Genomic DNA, 21,411 nt, shown 5'->3' on the forward strand with positions numbered 1-21,411 from the left:
AATGATTAGGAAGTGATGAGTTTTGAATATTTATTACCTTTGTTTTTAATATAATCTATTTACTTATGATTTTATAATTAAAATTTTAATAATGGCTGTGTTTGTCAATGGGCTTACAAACATTCTTGAAGTTTTAACAGTCAGCTTTTGCAAGCTGACCCAAGCAAGCTGGCTCCAGCCCACCGCTGGCCAAGGAACTTGCAGCAGTGGGTCTTCAGGGTCCAGGCCTCAGTAGTAGCATAAAACTACATTTCCCAGAAGCCTCCTCTCCCAGGACCTGTCCTCAGCGTTGAAAGCTGTTACCATGGAGACAGGCTAACTGATTGCTGGCGCTGTCCTCACAGGGGTGAGATGGGAGCAGGGGAGTAGAGTGGCTGAATCTTGCCTGGCAGGGGGAGGGGGAGGGTGCTGGTGGTAAGGGGGCGTCTTCTGCCTGAGGCTTTTAACCCCAAACTTTCTGGGAAAGTTTTCAGTGTGTGTGTGCATGTGTGCGTGCCCTGGGGGCTGGAGGAGGTTGCTGCTGGGGAGGGGAACGCAGAGAAGGGCCTGTGGGGTTGGGAGGGTCTCTAGGACAAGATCAGAGGAGCTTTGAGGAGGAATTGTCCTCCCCAGACTGCAGTGTAGCTGGCAGCTGGTGAGGCAGCCTGGTGTGAGGAATAAGTTTTGCGGGTTTGGGCCCAACTCCACCTCTAATGATGGTGTTCTGTGACCTTGGGCTCAGGGACCATCTCAGTGCCTGCCCTAGTTGTAACACTCTGCTGCCCACTGGCACTTTGGCCTTCTCCCCATCCTGCTTCTTTCCTGATCTACCCCGGCCCTGCCCTGCAACTATCCCTTCTAGGACTTCCACACCTTATTAGGCCCTTAAGTACATGGGTTTCAGAGCCAGAAATACACAGGTTCGAAACCCAGGTCTCCTATTTACTAGCTGTGTGACCTTGGATGGTGCCCTTAACCACTCTAGGCCTCAATTTTCTCATCTACAAAGTGCGTTTCATACTAGTGTCTGCCTCAAAGAGCCTGTAATGGAAACACTGATTTAGTTTCCTGCCTCCTCTGGTTCTCCTTTGTTACTCACACAGAATACTTTGCTTCTGACTTTTCTTGTCACCAAACATGTGGGTTTTCCCCCCACCAAGCAATTCTCCATGACACCAGCCGGGTGTCCTACAATTTAACTCAATTCTGACACTATCTACTTGGAGATAATATCACATCCCACAGGTTAAGGGCTCAGCCCCACAAGATTCTTCCCCACTTCAGATGCCAATTGCCAGTAGCAGGTCTCCAGGTTACGCACAACTTCTGACAGACTTGGGTACGAATTGGAGATTCCCATGACCCCCCCAACCCCGGCCCTCAGGTTCTATTAATTTCCTAGAGTGGCTCACAGGACCCAGGGAACACATTTACCAGTTTGTTAAAGGATCTGATAAAGGATACAGATGAACCGCCAGATGAAGAGGTACATAGGGTGGGGTCTGGGAGGGTCCCGAGCACAGGACCTTCTGTCCCTGTGGAGTTGGGGTGTGTCACCTTCCCAGTGTGTGAGTGAGTTTACCAACCTGAGAGCTCTCCAGTCTCCCTACTATTGGGATTTTATGGAGGCTTCCTCACATAACCATGGCAATTTATTAACTCCATTTCCACTCTACTCCTCGTTCTAGAGAATTGGGCGGGGGCTGAAAATTCCAAGCTTCTAATCACAGCGTGGTCTTTCTGATGACCAATCCCCATCTGGGAGCTCACCCAGAGATGCCTCAATAGAAAAAAGATGCACGTAGTGTTCTTATCACTCAGGAAATTGCAACAGTTTCCTCTGTGCCAGGAACTGCAGGCAGATAAACACACACACACATACACATATACATATACACATGCATACATACACACACTTTTTTTTCTCTTTTTTGTGGGGGTGGGTAATTAGTTTTGTTTGTTTGTTTAAATGGAGGTTAGATATTTTCTATCATCTCACAGAGTCATTGGAGGAGAAATGAGATTATCTCTGTAAAACTCTCAGCGTGGTGCCCGGCACACAGTAGGTGATCAGTAAACTGTAAGTGCCTTGGAATGGTTATTACTGCCTCCCCATGAAGGCATCCCCTCTGTGCCTAAGAGGCAGACAAATGGATCTGATCGCTGGGCCATGCTGTGTGGCTGGCAGGCTCAGCGAGAGGACTGCCTGTAGAGAACTGGGGTCCTGAATGGGCCTGCTGCACACAAGGCTTCAGCTGTGATGTTGACCACCTGGGACCTGGGTGGGATGACCTCCAGTAACGGGAGAGTTCAGCCCCTCCTGAGTCCCATAGAATGCCAGGATTGGACAGGAAACATCTGTCTCTCCTTTCCTATTGCAGAAGGGAAAACTGAGACCCAGAAAGGAGTAGCCCGAGGGCCCAGCAGGAGCTGCTGGCAGAGCCAGGCTGGTGGTCAGTGACTTGTCTCCTCAGGAGGCCAAGATGGCTCAGGCAGAGGTTGCAGCTGGGAAGTGGGGCCCAGCGTTTTCCTCCTGGTCCTTTATGCCCTCTCAGTCCTGGCTCCACCCTATAGGGTGATGACAAATCTGGGGAGACCCCTCTCTTTTCTCTCCAGTCCTCACTACTCCCCCCACAGCACATCCCCTGGGTTGGGTGGGTTTTCCTTCTCTCCAAACCATTACCCTGTGTGCTATAAAGAATCTAGATATTCGAGGTGGGGTAATGGGAAGGCCTGAGCTGGGAGGCGGGAGGCTGGTGGGTCAGCTTGGCTGGTGTAATAGGAACCTGATTTGGCCACTTAGACACACAGGGGCTGTTATTTCACACAACGTGCAGTCTGGAGGTGACACTTAAGTCCTCCATGGCCCCTCCTGGGACCCGGCTCCCCCATCACTCCACTCTGCCATCCTCAGTAGGCAGCTTTGGTCCTCATGTGTGCTTATCTCATGGTCATGCCGTGGCTGCCCCACCTCCCCTCCCCAGGCAGGAGGAAGAGACAGCAAAGGGTCCTAGCCGGCTGAGCCCTGCCCTTTAACATCCCACAACATTGATTCACATCTCATTGGCCAGAGCTGGGTTCACATCCCAGGGCCACCTCTAGCTGCATGGGGGCAGGGATACTGAACATTTCAAACCAGGCTGCCCCTCATATAATTGGGGTTCTGCTGTATGGAATAGGGTACAGATCTTTGGTGCACCTTAGTGAGGTTGGCTTTCTGGCCACAGACAAGGCCTTCCCTAGGGCACAGGAGCACATATGACTTTTTGGTGTGGCCCCCTGAAGGACCTCCACCCTGTGGGCTGGCATAGGGCTTATCCGGGAGACTGTGGGCTGTGTCACCCCCTCCCCCTGCTGTACCTTAGTGGCAGCCCTGTTCTTGCCTCTTCTGTGCCTCAGTTCCAAGTTTGGTGATGTTACCTTTTTTATTTTTTTAACTTACTACTATGAATAATTTTCTTTAAACCAATTTACTTATTGGACTTAATAAATATATTTAAATAGGAAACGTCATAATACTACAGTGAGTCCTATAGCATTAGCATCACCAGCCAGAAAGAAAAGGTAACTCTCAGAATAAATATATGAAAAGCAAAGCAATGTTAGTAAGTTTGGGCTAAACCTGCTCCAGCCCTGACAGTGGCTCTCAGTCTGTAGCCTGCTTTGTCCTTGTCTCCAAAGGAAATTCACAAATGTCAAAGGTGTTACAGACGTGCTAGCACCAGGTGAAGGCTTTCTCCTTGATGGAAAGGAAGTTTAAGAGGGACTCACTTCCTCCCTGCATGGTCTAAATCACCTAAAACCAAGGCCCAGGGATACAAGTGATCTTGGTGGCTCCTTCCCGGTCTGAAGTCGACCATTCTGAGTGCATTTATCCCTCCCGCAGAGATCCCAGCTCTAGACAGTCAGAGACACACCAGAATGGAGGTCCTGAAGGAAAAAGTGGAGGAGGAGGAGGCGGCCGAGCGGGAGGATGCGGCCGAGCGGGCCGAGAGGGGCGAGAAAATGATGAGGCTGATGGAGGTGCGAAAGGAGGAAACCACCATGACGCAGGAGATGCTCAGAGACCTGGAGAGGAAGCTGTCGGAGATTGAGGTCTCCATCCCGGAGAAGCCCTCGTGAGTGTTGGGGTGGGGGCTTCGGATCAGCAGCCTTGGCGAGGGTCAGACCAGGCTTGGGCAGAAGGAGAGGCAGGCAGAATGGTGGTTCCTGGGCTGGAAGGCAGGACCAGGACACAGGAGGTGGTTAAGAGTGAGGGCTGTGCTTTCAGACTGTCTCGTCTAAGTCCCCACTGTGCTCCTTACTAGCTAGTCATTCAACCTTTCTGTGTCTCAGTTCCCTCATCTGTTTAAAAGGGCAGCTGCTAGGAATGATACTTCCCTCCTAGGTAGTTGTGAGGACTAAATGAGGAAGGGGGAGGGCCCATAGCAGCTAAGGAGGAAGGAGGGTTTCATGTGCACCAGGCCTAGCATCACACAGACTGACGCCACCCCTCTCGTGGACACAGGACCTTTACCAAGGACACCATTGACATCTCCAAACTGCCCCTTTCCTACAAAAGCAACACGCCTAAGGAGGAACACCTGCTGCAGGTGGCAGACAACTTCTCCCACCAGTATAGCCACCTGTGCCCGGACCGTGTGCCCCTCTTCCTGCACCCACTGAATGAGTGCGAAGTGCCTGTAAGGCTGGCGGTGGAGGGCTGGAGAGCAGAGGGTGGAGGGAGGTGGGCCCAGCAAAGACCTCTCCTGGGTCAGAGCTTACATTTCAGGGGCAGCATATAAACTCAAATGCCCACGGGCCCCAGAAGGCTCTGCTGAGTCACCTCTGGGGGCAGGTGGTGGCTTGGAGCCCCCGTGCCTCACCTAAGGGGCAGCCAGACACCCAGCGTGGTCTCCAGTCCCCGAGACCAGCCCTGTCTAGGAAAAGGCAGAGAAATAAGAAAAGTGGACTGGGCCTGATTGCTGGTCTCCTTCCTTCTTGCCCTATGACCCAGGGCATGTCTCTGAGTCTCTCTGGGCCTCAGATTCCCCACCTGTAGATGGAATGACAAGGGATGAATCCAGAGGTTGCAAAATGGCAGCCCATAGGCTGACAGGGACTCACAGACCATTTTATTTGGCTCACGTGGTGACTTATAACCTTTGTATTAGCTCAGCATTGGAAACTCGGCCATTCCTGGACAGTCCCTCTTCCCCTCTTCTCTGGATCTGGCAACCCTAGGCCTGCATTTCCCCTGCAGCAATCAGCGGGGCTGCACGGGGGCGGCCCCTTAGCTTGGGGCCATGTGCGATCTGGTGCTGGTGGGATCTTGAATCCACAGGGAGACCCCAGAGGCCTGGCTCATGGGCCCCAGAGTAGCACAGCTGCCCCTCAAGGGCCCCGCAAGCACCTCATCCCCCACACTGGGCGGTGGCGTAGAGCCAGACAGACCCAGCTCTGCTACTGACGGTGAACCTGAGCGAGTCAGTGCACCTCTCAGAGCCTCAGTTTCCTCCTCTGTTGGTGGGACCTGCCTCACAGGTTGTTGGGGCATCAAGGGGTGATGCCCAGGTCTGGCGGCACTCAGTGGGGCAGTGGTGATGGCAAGGAGGCCCTGATCACATCCCTGGCTCTGGGGACAGCACAGGCTTACTCTGGGCCTCGGCTGGAAGGGCCTTGAGGGATCCCTTCCTCTAACTCCCAAGGCACCAACGGGGGGCCTGAGGTCCAGAGAGGCCTAGAGAGCCGCCGCCACCCCACCCCAAGGTCTCCGGCTTCCTAGGAACACCGTGGTCTCCTCCCAATTGAAGTGCCCTCCCCCAGGGCCTGCGGTCTCTCCCTTTGCAGAAGTTCGTCAGCACAACCATCCGGCCCACACTGATGCCCTACCCTGAGCTCTACAACTGGGACACCTGCGCCCAGTTTGTCTCAGACTTCCTGGCCATGCTGCCCCTGCCCGACCCCCTCAAGCCGGTAAGTGCCACCTGGGGCTGCACCCTTAGGCCATGACGGCTGGGATGGGAAGGCAGGCAGGTCAAGAGAAGGAGGATCAGCCAGCCTCAGGCCACAGCCCCACAAGTCTGTCTGGGCAGAACACCTCATAGACACCCTGACTGGTGGGAGCAGGCCCAGAGACAGGCAGCCACTTGCTTGAGATTGCACAGCAAGCTTGGTGTCCAGGTTCCCACCTCTTTGCCTCCCTTGCCTCTTTCTGCCTTCAGAGCCCTCCTTTCACAACTTCAGGAGGTGGGAAAGGAGAGAGAAGGGAGGGCCCTGCTGCCCATGGTCCGTGGCCCCATCTTTGGGCTTCTGACCATCTCAGTCCGACTCTCATTGAGAACTGAGGGAGGGAGGGAGATGGGGATAGGTCCACGAAGGAGAATTAAAAAAGAGAGAAGTGAAAGATGGGTGTAGAAGGTGAGGGGAACTTCAGAATAAAACCATAAAAGGACCAATCAGAGAGCACCTGACCAGAAGCACCGACATCCCAGAGGGTCTTTCCTATCAGGAAGTCCCTTAGAAATACAGGCAAATGTGGATTACACTTTCTGGAAATGGGGTCTGTGGTTTTTGCCCCATTCTTAGCAGGCTCCCTAGCCCGACAAAGGTGATGAGCCCTGCTGGGGTCCAGCCTGCACACCGGCCGGGTGGGGAGGAGATGGGAGCCGCGGGGTGGCTGTGCTGACCAGCCCGCTGTTTCCAGCCCTCGTACCTGTACTCCTCGACCACGGTGCTCAAGCACCAGAAGGGGAATTGCTTTGACTTCAGCACGCTGCTCTGTTCCATGCTCATTGGCGCTGGCTATGATGCCTACTGTGTCAACGGCTATGGCTCGCAGGACCTGTGCCACATGGACCTGACTCGGGAGGTGTGCCCACTCACTGTGAAGCCCAAGGAGGTACGGGAGGACTCCTGCTGTCCTTAGCATCCCGCGAGACATGCCTTCCTTAAAGTCCCTGCCCTGGCTCCATCACCAGGCAGCCCTTCAGCCTCCCCAGAGTTCATATTTCAAACCACTGGTGATTTCTCTGTCCTCAGCATCTTAACACACACAGCCCAGTTCTCCAAACTGACTGCCCCTCTCCGCTTGTTGTAACTCAGGGTCAGCTACTGTATTCCCTACTAGGTAAATTTTGTGAATGCCATAGGGCCAATATCTTAAGCCAAACTCTTCTAAATTTACCTTATGCATTTGATTAAAAATCCACAGCCATTTTTTCATATAAGGAAAAAGCAGACGAATGGACATTTAGTTCTGTCTTTTTTCCCCTCTCAGGTAAAAAGTTCCTTTTTTACCAGCAAAAAAATGTCACGCCTCCAGTAGGTGGTAGTTTTTATATATGTTGACTGAAAGTGTCATGATGACCGAAGGCTGCTGTGGACACAAGACACACTTCTTAAGTGGATTTAATTGCAGGAATTATAAAAGCATCTCTGTACATTTGGGAAATAGGCATACTGCAGGCAGAAAATGCTCTTCATGAACTGGATTGATTCCAGGATTCTGGGATCAAGGTCAGGCCCCTGTGGGTGTCTGCAGCTCAGGGGAGGGGATCCAGGGGCCTGGGGCATTGGCATGGTGCATGGGCACCTGTTACACTGGGGTGAGCTCCTGGGGGCCCTGGGCGGTGCTCTGTTGGAGAAGGATGGGTAGGCACCAGGTGAGAGCTCTGCTCTCTCAGGCCCAGCTCCCCAAGAAAGATGGAACAAAATCTCCATCACTGCTTCTGGCTCCAGAGACCTGTGAACTCACACACAGCTCTCTTATCTCAGTCAAAATTTTAATTATGAAAATGATATCAATCGCCAACAGATGCAGAGAACACTCTGGTTTGTAAACCACTTTCATGTCTGTTGACTTGCTTGCTCTTCTCACTAGTGCCCTGTGGCAGGTGGTATCACTCCTCTTTTATAGGTGAGTGTGTCAAGATGAAGTAGTTTTTGTGACCAAAGTCACGTAGCTGATAAATGGCCTGGGGACTAAGGCCAGGGCTCTCTCACTCTAAATTTCGTGGAAATTTGCTATTTCTCCCTCTTAACTGTGCCAGGCCCCCTTCCACAGCCTCTGTGGTGTTCCTTCCTGGACATTTTTCTTGCGACCTAGTACATATTTGTACACACACACACATGCTCGGGGCTCCAGGAGCTGCTGCGAGGGGCATGTCTGTTCCGGGACACTGACCCATTCTCTCTGATCGGGGGACAGACAGTCCAGGAGGAGGAAAAGGCACCACCTAAGAAGTACGCCATCAAGCCGCCCAGGGACCTGAGCAGCAGGTTTGAGCAGGAACAGGAGATGAAGAGGCAGGAGGAGATCAAGGCTGAGGAGGAGAAGCGGCGGAGGCAGGAGGAGGAGCGCCTCATGGTGGGTCTGCCATCCTCAGCCCTGAGCCCTGAGCCCTGAGCCCTGAGCCCTGGAGCTCTGCTCCGAAGGAGGAGCTGCTGGAACGGGGAATAGACATAGGTCATGAAAGGATGTGTTTATGGAGCCCCAGGCCCAAATCCCCTCCTCCATCCCTCAACCACCCTCCATCTCTGCCCGGCCACATGGGAATCTCCCAGTGCTGGGCAGCCAGCTTCCGATGATAGATTTCTAATGTCAGAGAGCTCTGCTGCCTGGGCGGCTTATTCTGTGCTGTGTAGCTCTCGTTCCAGACTCTCACTGAAGACTTACCTACATACACTCTACATCTGTCCTCCCATCTCTCCTTGCATCTGTCCACACTCTTCATCCCTCTCACCTTCTTTTCCTCCTTCCCTTCTTCCCTTTCCCTCCACATAGTATTTACTGAGGGTCTCTGCTGGTCCGGGCCCTGGGGATGCAATAATGAACATGGCACAGTGACCCTTTTCCCAGAGGGATGCAGATGAGGAAGCCTTATGTCATCCCTCTACCTTTCTTTGGATGAAATCTCACCCAGAATCACAACACAGAAAGCCAGTCAACCCAGATACCCTAGCACTCCAACAGGCTGAGTTTGTAAACCACAGATCGAGTTAGATCCTCCCATTTTATCTACAAGAAAACGGGTTCAGAGGTGAGGTGATGTCCTCAAGGTCACGAAGCCAGCCAGTAGTGCAGCCTGGATCAGAACTCAGCTCTCCTGCCAGTTCCCCAGCTCCAGGAGATGTTTGGGCCCCAATGGCCCCCCTCCCATCCATCTGGCTCATGGTCTCCCACCTTTCCTGTGCAGGAGGTGGACAGCGCAAAGACCGACCCCCTGCATGGCCTGCGGGTGCACTCCTGGGTCCTGGTGTTGTCGGGGAAACGCGAGGTGCCCGAGAGCTTTTTCATCGATCCGTTCACTGCTCGCAGCTACAGCACCCAGGATGACAACTTCCTGGGAATTGAGAGCCTCTGGAACCACAAGAACTACTGGATCAACATGCAGGACTGTTGGAACTGCTGCAAGGTGTGGGGTCAGGGCTGGGCAGATGTGGCAGGCACAGCAGGGGAAGGCGGGAGTGACCTGTGGGGAGGGTGGCCCCCAGGCCAGGAGGGCTTTTGGACTTTCCCTACAGCTGAGTCCCTGGGTCCCACTCCTTTGCCCATATATGACCATTCCAATATGATTATTGTTGTTCTCTTGGTTTGTGTATCTTTATAAAATGTAGATTGTTAGGTCATTTGATTTTTTTACAAACATCGTATTGAAGTGCAACATACATGCAGAAAAGCGCACTCATCCTAATGCACAGCTCAGTGACTCTCCGTGCATGCATACATATAAAAAACTCAGTGCCACTTAACGTGAGTTAAAAATACGTGCACACATTTAGGGGAAGGTCGTAACTGGATACTAGAGCATTTTCTGGGGGTGTGGGCAATGTTCTATTTCTCCATCTGGGGCAGGGAGCCAGGGAGCCAGGGAGCACCCAATTTATGGAAATTCATTGAGATGTATCCCAATCAAAAGAGAGGTAGTCTCCAGGCACCAAGTCCTGTACTCTTTTGTTATTTCCAAGTTCCTCCATTTCCAACCAGGCCAGTTTCCCAAAGGTAGATCCTGGGCCCCTCGCCCCCGTACTGAAGTGACCCTGTTCCGGGGTCTGTTGTTGCCCCGACATGGGAGGCGGGCAGAGTCGATGCATGTGCTCTGGTGCATCTGCCTTCAGTGAAGGAGACGCATCTACCCCCAGCCTCCCTTAGCCGCCCACTCCAGGGTTGCTTGGTCCTCACTGACTTCGCAGGGTTGTGGCAAGTAACATTCGGTAGATGTTTAGAATAGTCCTTTGCTCTTCAGTAAAGGTTAGCTGCTGCTACTCTCATTTTACTGAAAGAATTTCTGCACCAACAGATGGGGCAGAGCTGGGACTGCCCTCCCCCAACGCCCACGCTCCTAGCCGCCAGGGTGGTCAGAGCGCTCTGAAGGATAATGGCCCTCCTTTGCCCCTCTTCCAGGAGGAAGGTCCTTCAGCCTCCCCTCAGCACACCCTGCACCAGTGCCAGGTGGAGGAAATTTACATTGGGGATAACAGAAGTTATGAGATGAAGATAGAAGGGTGGCCCGGTGGGAAAGGGAGGTCTGGCGGGCAGTACCACACCACCAAGTGAGGCTGAGAAAGAGATCGGGACACTGGCTGTCACTTTTACTGCCCAGTGAGCACGGGAGCGGTTGCTTTGTTCCTTCAGAGAACCTTGAAATAGCCTTGGTGGGGGGAGCGATGGTGAGGCACTCCACAGAGACAGCAAGACACCCCAGGCTCCTGGGATATGGCAGTTGTCCATTAGTTTATGCCTTTTCTATAGAAATAGAATTTTAAGATAAAGCATCAAAATATCTAACTACTGCTTACTGCTTACAAAAGTGGCAGAATGAGGGGCACAATTTAAAGAAATTCAAACATCTGTATCATTTGATTCCTCTCCACAAAGTCTGGACTATTTGCTGTTAAATCTACAAGCAGTTCTTTCCCTCCCTACCTCTCCCCCTGCATGTCCTCCTCTTCTCTCCCCCCACCTCCCAGCTGGAGCCCTCCAGGACTCAGATAGGACAGTGAGGACTAGGGTTAGGGCCAGTGTCTGCAGCAGGGAGTTGGGGTTCATGCTGAAACTCCTCGTGAGCAGCTGTGCTTAAGGCTTTGAGTTCCCTCTGATTCTGGGGACGTTGGGGCCGGGGAGGGGGGGCACATCATCCGGGGAAGTATACTGGAATATGGTGCCCCCTACCTGCTGGGAGTTATCTGGCGGGTGCGCCTAGGCTCAGGTGGGCTGGGATGAGAAGAGGTGGAGGGCCTGTACCACGGAAGAGAAAGTCCCACTTCCCTCTTCTGATTGCCAGCCTAGTTCCGGTCTCACCAGCCTGGGGTAAGAACCATGAGGAAGTCTTTTTTCCCAATCCTGCCATTTCCCCCTCCTGTAAAATCTCGCTGGCTTGTGTTTGCTGTAAGCCGTGCCCAGGGTGCTCCCCTCCCCAGCCCTGACAATGCAGAACAACCTCCATTTCCAGGCCCATCCCAGGCCAGAGAGTTTCCAAGCCTCTCATAGAGACCAACACGGGAAGGGAGTTCCAGCCCTCTCAGGGCCTCAGTCTCCGTGTGGGGATGAGGAGGGCAGCTGTGGACTCTCGGAGGTGGCCTGGAGCCATCTTCTGCTCCCGTGAGACGTGGGCCTGGGTCCCTTCTCCACCCTGGGTGTGGCTGTTTCCCACCCTCCATGGAGCGGGAGCAGGTGCAGCAGCTGTGGGCTGCTCTCAGCCATCCCCTCCTCCATCAGGACTTGATCTTTGACCTGGGAGATCCTGTGATGTGGGAGTACCTGCTCTTGGGGACCGACAAGCCTCTCCTGTCCCCGACTGAGGAGGAGGACAATGGGGTGAACGATGACGATGCCGTGGAAAATCTGGTGAGTCTCAGGGCGTGGGGGACTGGGTAGGGAGCAGGGGGCACTTGACACCCTGTCTTGCTTCAGGCCAGCCTGACACGTGTCCCCACCACATATATGTGTTTGACAGTCCAGATAGACCAATTATAGATTCCTCAAAGTAGAAGGGCCTGGAACATGCCCTCATTTTACAGATAGGCAGACTGAGCCCAGACAGGTCTGGGGACCTGCCCAGGACCCCCAGGGCTAGGACTTGCATTCAGGCCTCCTGTCCCACACACAGTCCACCCCATTCAGGGGCTGCCCTGCGCCTGGAGCATGGCCCTTGGAGTAGGGTGATAAGACCCTCTCCACAAGCCTGAGGAACCCCAGGGCCAGCCATTCCTCACTTCCAGGCCTTCATGCACGGCCACCACGATCTGCACACACACTTCCAGGCCTTTCTTGTCTGTCCCATCAGCCCTTCTGATTTTGGCCTGGGGCCTTCCCCAAGTCATCCACGTCTCTTCTGTGGTCTCCTTATCAGGGGCCTCCCAGGCAGGTCTGCACGAGGCCTTTGCGTGGAGATCGGGGCCCAGAGGCCTTAGCCACTGGCTATGACATTTTGGGTAAAATTCCTAATTGCTGGAAGCTTCGGTTTCATCGTCTGTATATAGAAGGAAGAAGCGGGGTCAGTTATAGTCATGGTAGTAATAATTGGTGTCCTAACTGGCTAGAGGTGCCATAACAAAGTATCACAAAGTGAGTGGCTTGAACAATAGAAATGTATTTTCTCACAGTTCTGGAGCCTGGGAGCCAGGGTGTGGGCAGGCTTGGCTCCTCCTGAGGCCTCTCTCCTTGGCTGGGTAGATAGCGCCCTCCCCGTGTCCTCACCAGGTCTTCCCTCTGTATGTGTCTGTGTCCTACTCTCCTCTTCTTATAAGGACGCCAGTCATGTGGATTATGGCCCACCCTAATTACCTCATTTTAACTTAATTAGCTCTTGAAAGATCCTATCTCCAAATACAGTCACAGTCTAGGCTACTGGGTGTTAAACACATATGAATCTGCAGGGGGCGCAATTCAGCCCATAACAGTAGATCACGCTCGTACAGCCCTTTCTAAATGCCAGTAGGTGCTTAACTTGAATTAACTTGTCTAAAACTTCACAACCGCCCGGCGAGGATTATCGTCCCACTTCACTGATAGGAAGGCACACACAGAAGGGTGAAGTAACTTACCAAAGTGACATAGTAACAGAGTTGGGATTTGAACCTGGGATTTGAGTCTGGGTTCTCAAAGGCGACTCTGTTCTATGTTCTGGGGACTTCTTGAGGACAAAATGAGACCATATGTGTGATAGGCTTGGGACAGCTGTGTAGACCCACCTGAAATTGTGGGTCTTCCTTCTCTGGAGACCAGAGACTCCCGTGTAATAAATCCTGGGGCACTACCGCCCCCTGCTGGTCTCAAAATGTGACCAGATTAGGCGAGCAGGCATCAGTGGTCTGAGCAATTTGGTGGGGAGAAAAGTTTTACATTGAGAAAATCTTATCCAAGTTTCTGTGGTTATAGCCTACCCCGAGGACCATTTGATTAGACCAGGCCTTACTTTCCCGATGGGGAAACTAAGGCTCAAAGATAGGGAAAATAAAACAGTAAAAGCAGCCAGGCAGTGTCCCAAGCCCTTATGTGCATTTATCAGTTAATCCTCCCAAGGGGTCCAGTGTACATATAGGGAACCGAGGCTCAGAGCGTTTAAGGGACTTGCCTAGGACGCTCCGCTGGTGTTGGATGGAGGTTGGGGCGTGGGCCCACCTGACTCCAGAAGCCTATCTTTTAACAAAGAGCCTGGGGCTTTGCCTCATGCCTCTGCTGACAGAGGGAAGGCGGGGCGTGTGGGGCAGCAGCGATGCTGTCCTTGCCAGGTAGGTACTTGGGAGGAGCTGACTCCTCTTCTTCCACTCTGTCTTGGGTCAAGCCAGGTCAGAACTGCTCATGACCTCTGGCTCCCCTGGAGACCTAACGAGCCACCCTGCCTTGGCCCTGGGGGCCACAGAGTCTCTGACCACAACTCCTGCTCCAAGGCCCAGCCCTAACCAGAAACACTGGCCCCAACCCCTCCTCTCCAACAGGGCAAGGAGGACGAGGATAAGAGCTTCGACATGCCGAACTCGTGGGTGGAGCAGATTGAGATTTCCCCAGAAGGTACTGCGTGTTTGTGTTCACTGGTTCCCAAGCCTCTGGGGACATCTACAGCAACAACTAGGCAGGGGGATGTCAGTAGAGGCTAACGCGGCCCCTCATTTCCATCCTACCCCTGCTTTCTGCTGCACCCTGTTCATTTCTTCCTTCCCAACACACTCAGCTTTGCAGCCAAGGGTTTGGCAAACAGGAGGGGGCTCAGTTAGCACACCCTGGATGATGGAATGTGTCAGGTGATGGAGGACCAAGGACACAGCCCTTCCCCTCCCTCACCCCACCCTCCCTGGAGGAGGCCATGCACAGTCCCCAGAAGGCACAGGGGTATCAGAACCAAAAGGGGGCAGACAGGGGAAGGAGGAGGACAGGCATGCTCTTGCCCCATGCCAGCCTCTGCTGGCTGCTGAGGTTCCCATCGGAGAGGGCCTAGGCCATCCCAACGAGATGGTAAGGGCTACAGAGGGTATCATGGGAAGCCAGGGGGCTGAAGGCTGGGGGGCAGGTGGGCAGAAAGGGCTTCCTGGAAGAGGGGTCATCTGAGCTAAATTTTGAGGAATCAGAAGTCAGTCCAGTAAGGACATGAGGGGATGGTGCTTTCAGCAAAATTCTGGCAGCAAGTGTGTGGTGTGGCAGGGTGCAGATCCTCTGGTCGGACTCAAACTGAGATCTCCTCCAGGGCAGGAGCTGCCCCTGATGACTCTTCTCCTCTGCCTCCCTGGAGCGGGCTTGGGGGCTGGAGGAGCTTAGCAGACAGCACAGTGGGCAGAGGCTGATGAGTGGCTGGTGGGGCTGGCCCTCCTTTCCCCCAACCTGGGGAGGAAGGACCCCAGCCCACTCTGTGTCCGCAGTGTTCGAGACCCGCTGTCCGAATGGGAAGAAGGTGATACAGTACAAGAAGGCGAAGCTGGAGAAGTGGGCCCCGTACCTCAACAACAACGGCCTTGTGTGCCGCCTCACCACCTACGAGGACTTGGAGTGTAAGGGGGCGGCCCTGGCTGTGGGGAGCAAGGGTGCCGAGGCCCCTGACATGCTGTGGGACCTTGGTCATGTCACTGTCTCTTGGTGTTAGTGTGGACCCTGCTGGCCTTTGTGTGCTGGGAATGTGAGAAGGAGGCTGGGGGAGCTGGCCTGGCTGCAGCTAGCAATGATCGGACCCCACAGGTACCAAGACTTTGGAGATAAAGGAGTGGTACCAGAACCGGGAAGACATGCTGGAGCTGAAGCACATAAACAAGACCACGGGCCTGAATATTGACTACTTCAAGCCGGGCCACCCCCAGGCTCTGCGTGGTGCGTGGACCCCATTTCCAGGCTAGCTAGGAGCAGGGTGGGGGTCTTATGTGCTCCTTAGAGCAGCCTCCATGCAGCTGGCATATGGTGGGAGGAACCAGTATCCATGTATTGACAGGGTTCTTGGGTGGCAAGCAACAGAAATAGCCCCTGCCTCCCTAAGCAAAGCAGATGTGGGGGGGGTTGGGAGAAGCACAGAGAATCCAAGGAAATGTGACAGATGTTCCTCCAGGAAAGTCAAGGCAGGGCGACAGCTCATGCTGTGGTTGGGATTGGGGCACAGAGTGGGGGCCACATTTACAGGAAGTTAGGATGATGAGCAAGTAAACCAACAAGGGCAATGCAGAGGGCAGAAGTGTGGGATGTGGACATGGCCATGAGTCCAGAAAGCTGGAAAGGGAGAGAAGGACATGTCTTGGGAAGGGATTAACAACCCTAACGAAGAACACACAAAAGAAAAATGTATGGTCAATGGACGTCTAAGAACATGACCAACCTAATTTGATGGTTGAAAAAAAAAGACAAGAAACTGAATCAGTAATGGACTGTCTCATAACCATTATGTTGGCAAAGATGAAAAATTGGTCCTACCAGGTGTGAGCAAAGTGTGCAAAGCAATAGACAGACAGTCACTCCCTGTCACTACTGTAGGACAGCAAATTGGTACTACTTTTCTGGAGGGCAGTTGAGCAAAATAAAAATAGCTGTAAAGTATGTAGGCCTGTGATCAGCAGCTCTACTGCTAAGAATTTGTTCTGAGCAAATAACAGGCAGAAACAAAAAGTGCACAATGTAGATGTTCATTATGGTGTTTATAATAATGAAAAATTTGGAAGCAGCCTAAATAGCCAGCACTAGGGGATTGGTTACATGCCTAATGCTTCTCCCTGGGGCCTGGGGTCAGGTTATCAAGCCAGTGGCCAGAGCTCCTGGTGCTCACGCAGCCGTCTCCCTGCCCCCCTACAGTGCACTCATACACGTCCATGCAACCTGAGATGGACCGCGTCATGGAGTTTTACGAAAAGGCCCGCGTGGACGGCCTGATCAAACGAGAGGAGACGCCTAAGACGATGACGGAGTACTATCAAGGACGGCCTGACTTCCTCTCCTACCGCCACATCAATTTTGGGCCCCGGGTCAAGAAGTTGGTTCTGAACAATGCAGAGTCCAACCCCCGGCCCGTGGTGGTAAGCCCTCGCTGGGCCTGGGGACAGGGTGCCCACCCTCTCTGGCAGGTGAGGGTTCCTGGTGGAGGGGAAGAGCCCTAACTCTGGCTTCTTTACTGAGTGACCTTTCCCATTTGACTAAACACACGATCCTGGGGCTGTCTGATGCCAGACTGTGCCCTCAGCCACTGGGCCAGGGAGGTATTATTTCCTTACTGTTATAAAAAATACACACTTGTGTCTAAACACTCAGAAAATATGTAAAAGAGAAAGGTAAAAATATCTCAGAATGGTATCTCTCAGATATTACCACATATTAGTAGGTTTGCTGTTGGCAGTCTTTTCTAACTTAACCAAGGGGTGTGTGTGTGTGTGTGAGTGTGTAGGTGTGTGTGTAGGTAGAATTCCTGTATCAACCCTCTTAAATTTAAATTGTGCCATTTTTTCCCCATATCATTACAAATTATTTGACACCCATGTTTAATGTCTGAATACCAAAAACGCTCTTTCTAGCAGTAAGAGATGTCCAGTGATAGAGCAGGCTGCCTGGAGAGTTAGTGAGCTTTCCATCTCTGGAGGTGGGCAAGCAGAGTCTTGTGGAGGAAGCTAGAGAAGAAATCCAGCATCATACAGGGCTGGAACAGCCTGGCACTGAGCACCGCTGGGGCCTTGTGAGCCATTGTCTGGCTGGGAGGGGCTGTTTCGCATGAACCTACAAATGACCCCAGACCCTAGTGTCCCTGAGTGTCTTTTGCTCCTGCCCTCATGGCAGGCACAGAAACCCCCTTTCCCACCTCCCATCCTACACATGTGCCGGCCTCCCAGAAAATCACAGAGCGGTTCTTCCGCAATCCCACGAAGCCTGCGGATGAGGACGTGGCGGAGCGCGTGTTCCTGATCTTGGATGAGCGCATCCAGCTGCGCTATCACTGCCGCGAGGACCACATCACAGCCTCCAAGCGTGAGTTCCTGCGGCGCACAGAGGTGGACAGCAAGGGGAACAAGATCATCATGACGCCTGACATGTGCATCAGCTTCGAGGTGGGCCTGGGGGCAGTGGCTGGCAGGGACAGGCCCGGGTGGGGTGAGGAGAGCGCCCTAGGGCCCCCTGTCCTGTCCTAGCAACTTGGGAGAACTGGGATGGAAAGTTCTGGTTCTCAGCCTGGAAATTCACTTCTGCCCTGTGGGAAAATGAAGAACTCCCATCTGGGGACGCTTCTCTTTGAGCTCCTCTGAAAATCTCCTTTTCTACCAAGAAAGACTACCCAGCAGGCCAAGACTCCTCCTCATTGTCCCCACCCCTCTGCCCTGGGCAGAGCAGATGCTGGGACCGAGGCTGGAGTAGAAGATCTCACAACCTCCACAGGGCTGGCTTTCTTAGTTCAAATTCTCACTCTCTTGACACATTCTGTAGCCCCTCTGAGTCTCCAGTTCCTCTTCTATTATTAGCTATGTTTTTATAGATGATCAAACAGGCTCAGAGAGGTTAAGCAACTTGCTGGAGGTCACACAGCTAGAAAATGGCAGGAGAATATTTGAACCCTAGAAGTCTGGCTCCAGAACCTGCCCACAGCCCCAGCCACTGCTGCTTCTCAGTGTCACTATGGTGGTTATTCCAGGTGGAGCCCATGGAGCACACCAAGAAGCTTCTCTACCAGTACGAGGCCATGATGAAGCTGAAGAATGAAGAGAAGTTGTCCAGACATCAGGCCTGGGAGTCAGAGCTGGAGGTCAGGACCCATGGAAGAGTGGGCAGATGTGAGGGGGCAGGGGAGCAGAGTGTCTCCACCATGTCTGCCCCCACTTCCCAACTCAGGTGCTGGAGATCCTGAAGCTTCGGGAGGAAGAGGAGGAGGCGCATGTGCTGACCACCTCCATCTATGACACCAAGCGCAACGAGAAGAGCAAGGAGTATCGGGAGGCCATGGTGAGCTTGCTCCCTGGCCTGGGCCCTGGCCTTCCCTCTGCACCCCCTACCCCTGGCCCCAGCCTCCAAGGGGCTGAGGAAGATCAGGGATTCTGTGGGGAAGCCTTTATAGGGGATGAAATTATTGCTACCATAGTGGTCATCCTGGCTGCTGAGCTGACCATTTCCATAGATGACCCCAAAGAGCACTCAGGATCCAGGCCAGGATGCCCCACCTCCAGGGGCTTTGGCCAAGCCAAGACCTCTACTGCATAAGAATGGAATCTATGCACCCACCTCCACTTTGGGCTCCCCAGAGGTAATGACCTGGGCCGGTAGCCCCAGCCAGCTGACTCTGGTCAAAGGCCTGAGTTCTCCGGCCCCTACGCACAAGGCATTCACATTACCTGCTCAGGTTGTAAGACACTGTTTGGTTTTCAAGGCCAGCTTCTAAATCCCCTTCACCAACCAGATGGAGATTTCTAAAAATAGATTGAGGTTGGTGAGACAGGACTCTGCAGCAGATGTCTGGTTCTCAGATTCCCAGGGGTGGGCATCAGCCCCCACATCCGGAACTTCACTGGCCCCTGTCTGCCAACGCAGGATGTGAGGCCCCAGGGTGGAAGAGAAAAAAGGGACTTAATAGCAGTTTTTGATTTAACACCATTTATTAACTAACAGTTTTTGATCACCACCATTTATTACTATTTCTTGAGCAAGCACCTAAGTGTTAGGTATGTGCTGGGGCTCCGGTAAAGAGCTGAATTCACATAAGACATGAGAGATGGCTGTTACCAATAATCGTGGCTACAAGACACAGCACAGGCCCCTGAGGCCTCAGTCCCAGAGGCGTCAAGCCCTTCAGGATTTGAGGCCTGGTTTTGTGCTGTCACATGTTGATGAAGAGCTGGTTGGGAGGTGTCTGCAACCCCTTCTGTTCCAGCTGACCCCTCCCCCATCTCCACAGGAGCGTGTGATGCACGAGGAGCACTTGCGGCAGGTGGAGGCCCAGCTGGACTACCTGGCCCCGTTCCTGGCACAGCTCCCGCCGGGAGAGAAGCTGACGCGCTGGCAGGCCGTGCGCCTCAAGGACGAGTGCCTCAGCGATTTCAAGCAACGGCTTATCAACAAGGCCAACCTCATCCAGGCCCGGTTTGAGAAGGTACAGCCAGGGCCACGGCAGGAGACGGGACGTCAGCATCCTCAAGCAGAAAATGGGCCCAAGGCTGCTTTCTTAGCATCCCACAGACTTGTGAGGGGCTAACGAGGGGGGATGAATATGTCATTGCTTAGAGTGTCCAAATGACCAAGTTGTCCTTCCTCACACTTGTTCATTGGATTTAAGAACGGATGGAGGGATGGACGGAGGAATAGGGAGAATGGATGGAGGGAGGGAGCGATGGGTGGATGGGTGGATGGATGGATGGAGCATAACAACTTCTAGTCCTTCACCCATTTCTGTTGGTCAGGTGCACACCATATAGTTTCCAAGCATTATCTCATTTAATCTTTACAAAGAGCTCTATGGTGGAGTGGGTGTGTGTGTAAAATGACCCTCATTTTTCAGACAATTGGAAGCTCTGAAAATGTACCTTGTCCACAGCCACACAGCTGTCTCAGTCTTGACTCCTGCTCTGACCTCGTGGACATGATATCCCTCTAAACCTGACCCCAGTGGCTCCCTCAAAGACATTTTGTGACCCCTGCCTCTGCTCCTCTGGCTTCTGTGGGTAGGGGTAGTGGGGCTGACCCTTATAGGGCTGACTGATGAGTGGGATTTCAGCCTGCAGCCTGGGTAGGAATCAGCCCTCATCAACCCTCCTGCTCTCCCATCCCCATGCCTGCAGGAGACCCAGGAGCTGCAGAAGCAGCAGCAGTGGTATCAGGAGAACCAGGTGACCCTGACACCCGAGGATGAAGACCTGTACCTGAGTTACTGCTCTCAGGCCATGTTCCGCATCCGCATCCTGGAGCAGCGGCTCAATCGGTGAGCCAGAGACGACCCACTAGGAGGTTAGAGCACCAGCTTTGTAACCCCTCACCACCTGTTGTTCCTCCCTCTGATTTCAGACACAAGGAGCTGGCCCCACTGAAGTACTTGGCTCTGGAGGAAAAGCTCTACAAGGACCCACGCCTGGTGGAGTTACTGAAGGTCTTTGTTTGATGCTCCTCACCCCCAGTCTTTGGTCCTTTGATGCTCCTCCTGAGGCCTTGGCGAAGCTGCCAGAAACAGAAACCTCCCCCAATGCCTGGCCCCTGTGCTCCCAACACTCAGGTAATGACCATCTACTCAGCCTGGCCTCACTGCCACACCACCTCCCTGAAGCTCTGTCTGTTCCTGCTTCTTACGATTTTCCTGTTAATAAACATACCTGTAATTTGCCATTGGTACCTCATGTTTCACAGGCTCCAGCACCAGCCTTTTTCTCCTTCCCTCCTTTATCTATGGCCTGGGACCACCTTTACAAGTCTTACCTAATTTGATACAACAATACTATCCTCATTTCACAGATGGCTAATTAGTGGCTGATAAGGAGAGGAGCTGGGATTAAGTCCCTTGCAGTCTAGCATCATGACCCCCAAGCTCTGGGGCACAAACCTGGGGCCTGCCATTCCCACTTTGTGAGCTAGGCCACCCTAAGCCATGGAGGGGAGATAGAGGCTGGGGTTCTACACTGACCCTCATTTTACAGACAAGAAATTGGAAGCTCTGAAAATGTACCTAGTCTCAAGCTACATGGCTTTCTCAGTCTTGACCCCTGCTCTGACCTCATGGACATGACATCCCTCCAAACCTGACCTCAGCCAGGGCTCCCTCCGACATTTTGTGACCCCTGCCTCTGCTCCTCTGGCTTCTGTGGGTAGCGGCCCCGACTCATGGCGGGTTACGGCCCTTTCCTAAGACCACCCCACCGACATATCCCAAACGAAGTCGGCCTTTCTCGGATTCCCAGCGGGTGGTCCCCCTAAGGGTGCAACCCACTCATCCATTCGAGGCCGTTGCCATAGGGGCAGCACTCCCGGGCTCCACGACTGGCTCGGACCCGCAAGCAGACTCCGTTTGCCTCTAGGACTCCTCTGGG

The 21,411-nt window shown here is 53.2% G+C and overlaps 1 protein-coding gene across 5 annotated transcripts; it reads left to right on the plus strand.

Annotated features, from left to right (window-relative positions):
- Positions 1–268: 268 nt before the first annotated feature.
- Positions 269–20,713, plus strand: DRC7 (dynein regulatory complex subunit 7). 5 transcript variants are annotated; one of them, XM_072967440.1, is made up of 20 exons: positions 1,135–1,465; positions 1,981–2,041; positions 2,361–2,432; positions 3,866–4,097; positions 4,487–4,661; positions 5,809–5,934; positions 6,665–6,859; positions 8,168–8,326; positions 9,156–9,374; positions 11,678–11,806; positions 13,900–13,972; positions 14,815–14,943; positions 15,128–15,256; positions 16,223–16,443; positions 17,248–17,463; positions 18,042–18,152; positions 18,239–18,349; positions 19,296–19,490; positions 20,176–20,315; positions 20,399–20,713. In XM_072967440.1, exons 4-20 carry the CDS (start codon positions 3,901–3,903, stop codon positions 20,490–20,492), a joined length of 2,619 nt encoding a protein of 872 aa, XP_072823541.1. In that variant the 5' UTR covers positions 1,135–1,465; positions 1,981–2,041; positions 2,361–2,432; positions 3,866–3,900; the 3' UTR covers positions 20,493–20,713. The 5 variants fall into 5 exon arrangements, with proteins under 5 accessions (XP_031536503.2, XP_072823541.1, XP_072823540.1 ...); XM_072967439.1 differs by lacking the exon at positions 2,361–2,432 and having other exon boundaries at positions 1,981–2,059; XM_072967438.1 differs by lacking the exon at positions 2,361–2,432.
- The last annotated feature ends 698 nt before the right edge of the window (positions 20,714–21,411 follow it).

This window comes from Vicugna pacos, chromosome 9 (genome assembly GCF_048564905.1).
Source record: "Vicugna pacos chromosome 9, VicPac4, whole genome shotgun sequence".
NCBI lineage: Eukaryota > Metazoa > Chordata > Mammalia > Artiodactyla > Camelidae > Vicugna > Vicugna pacos.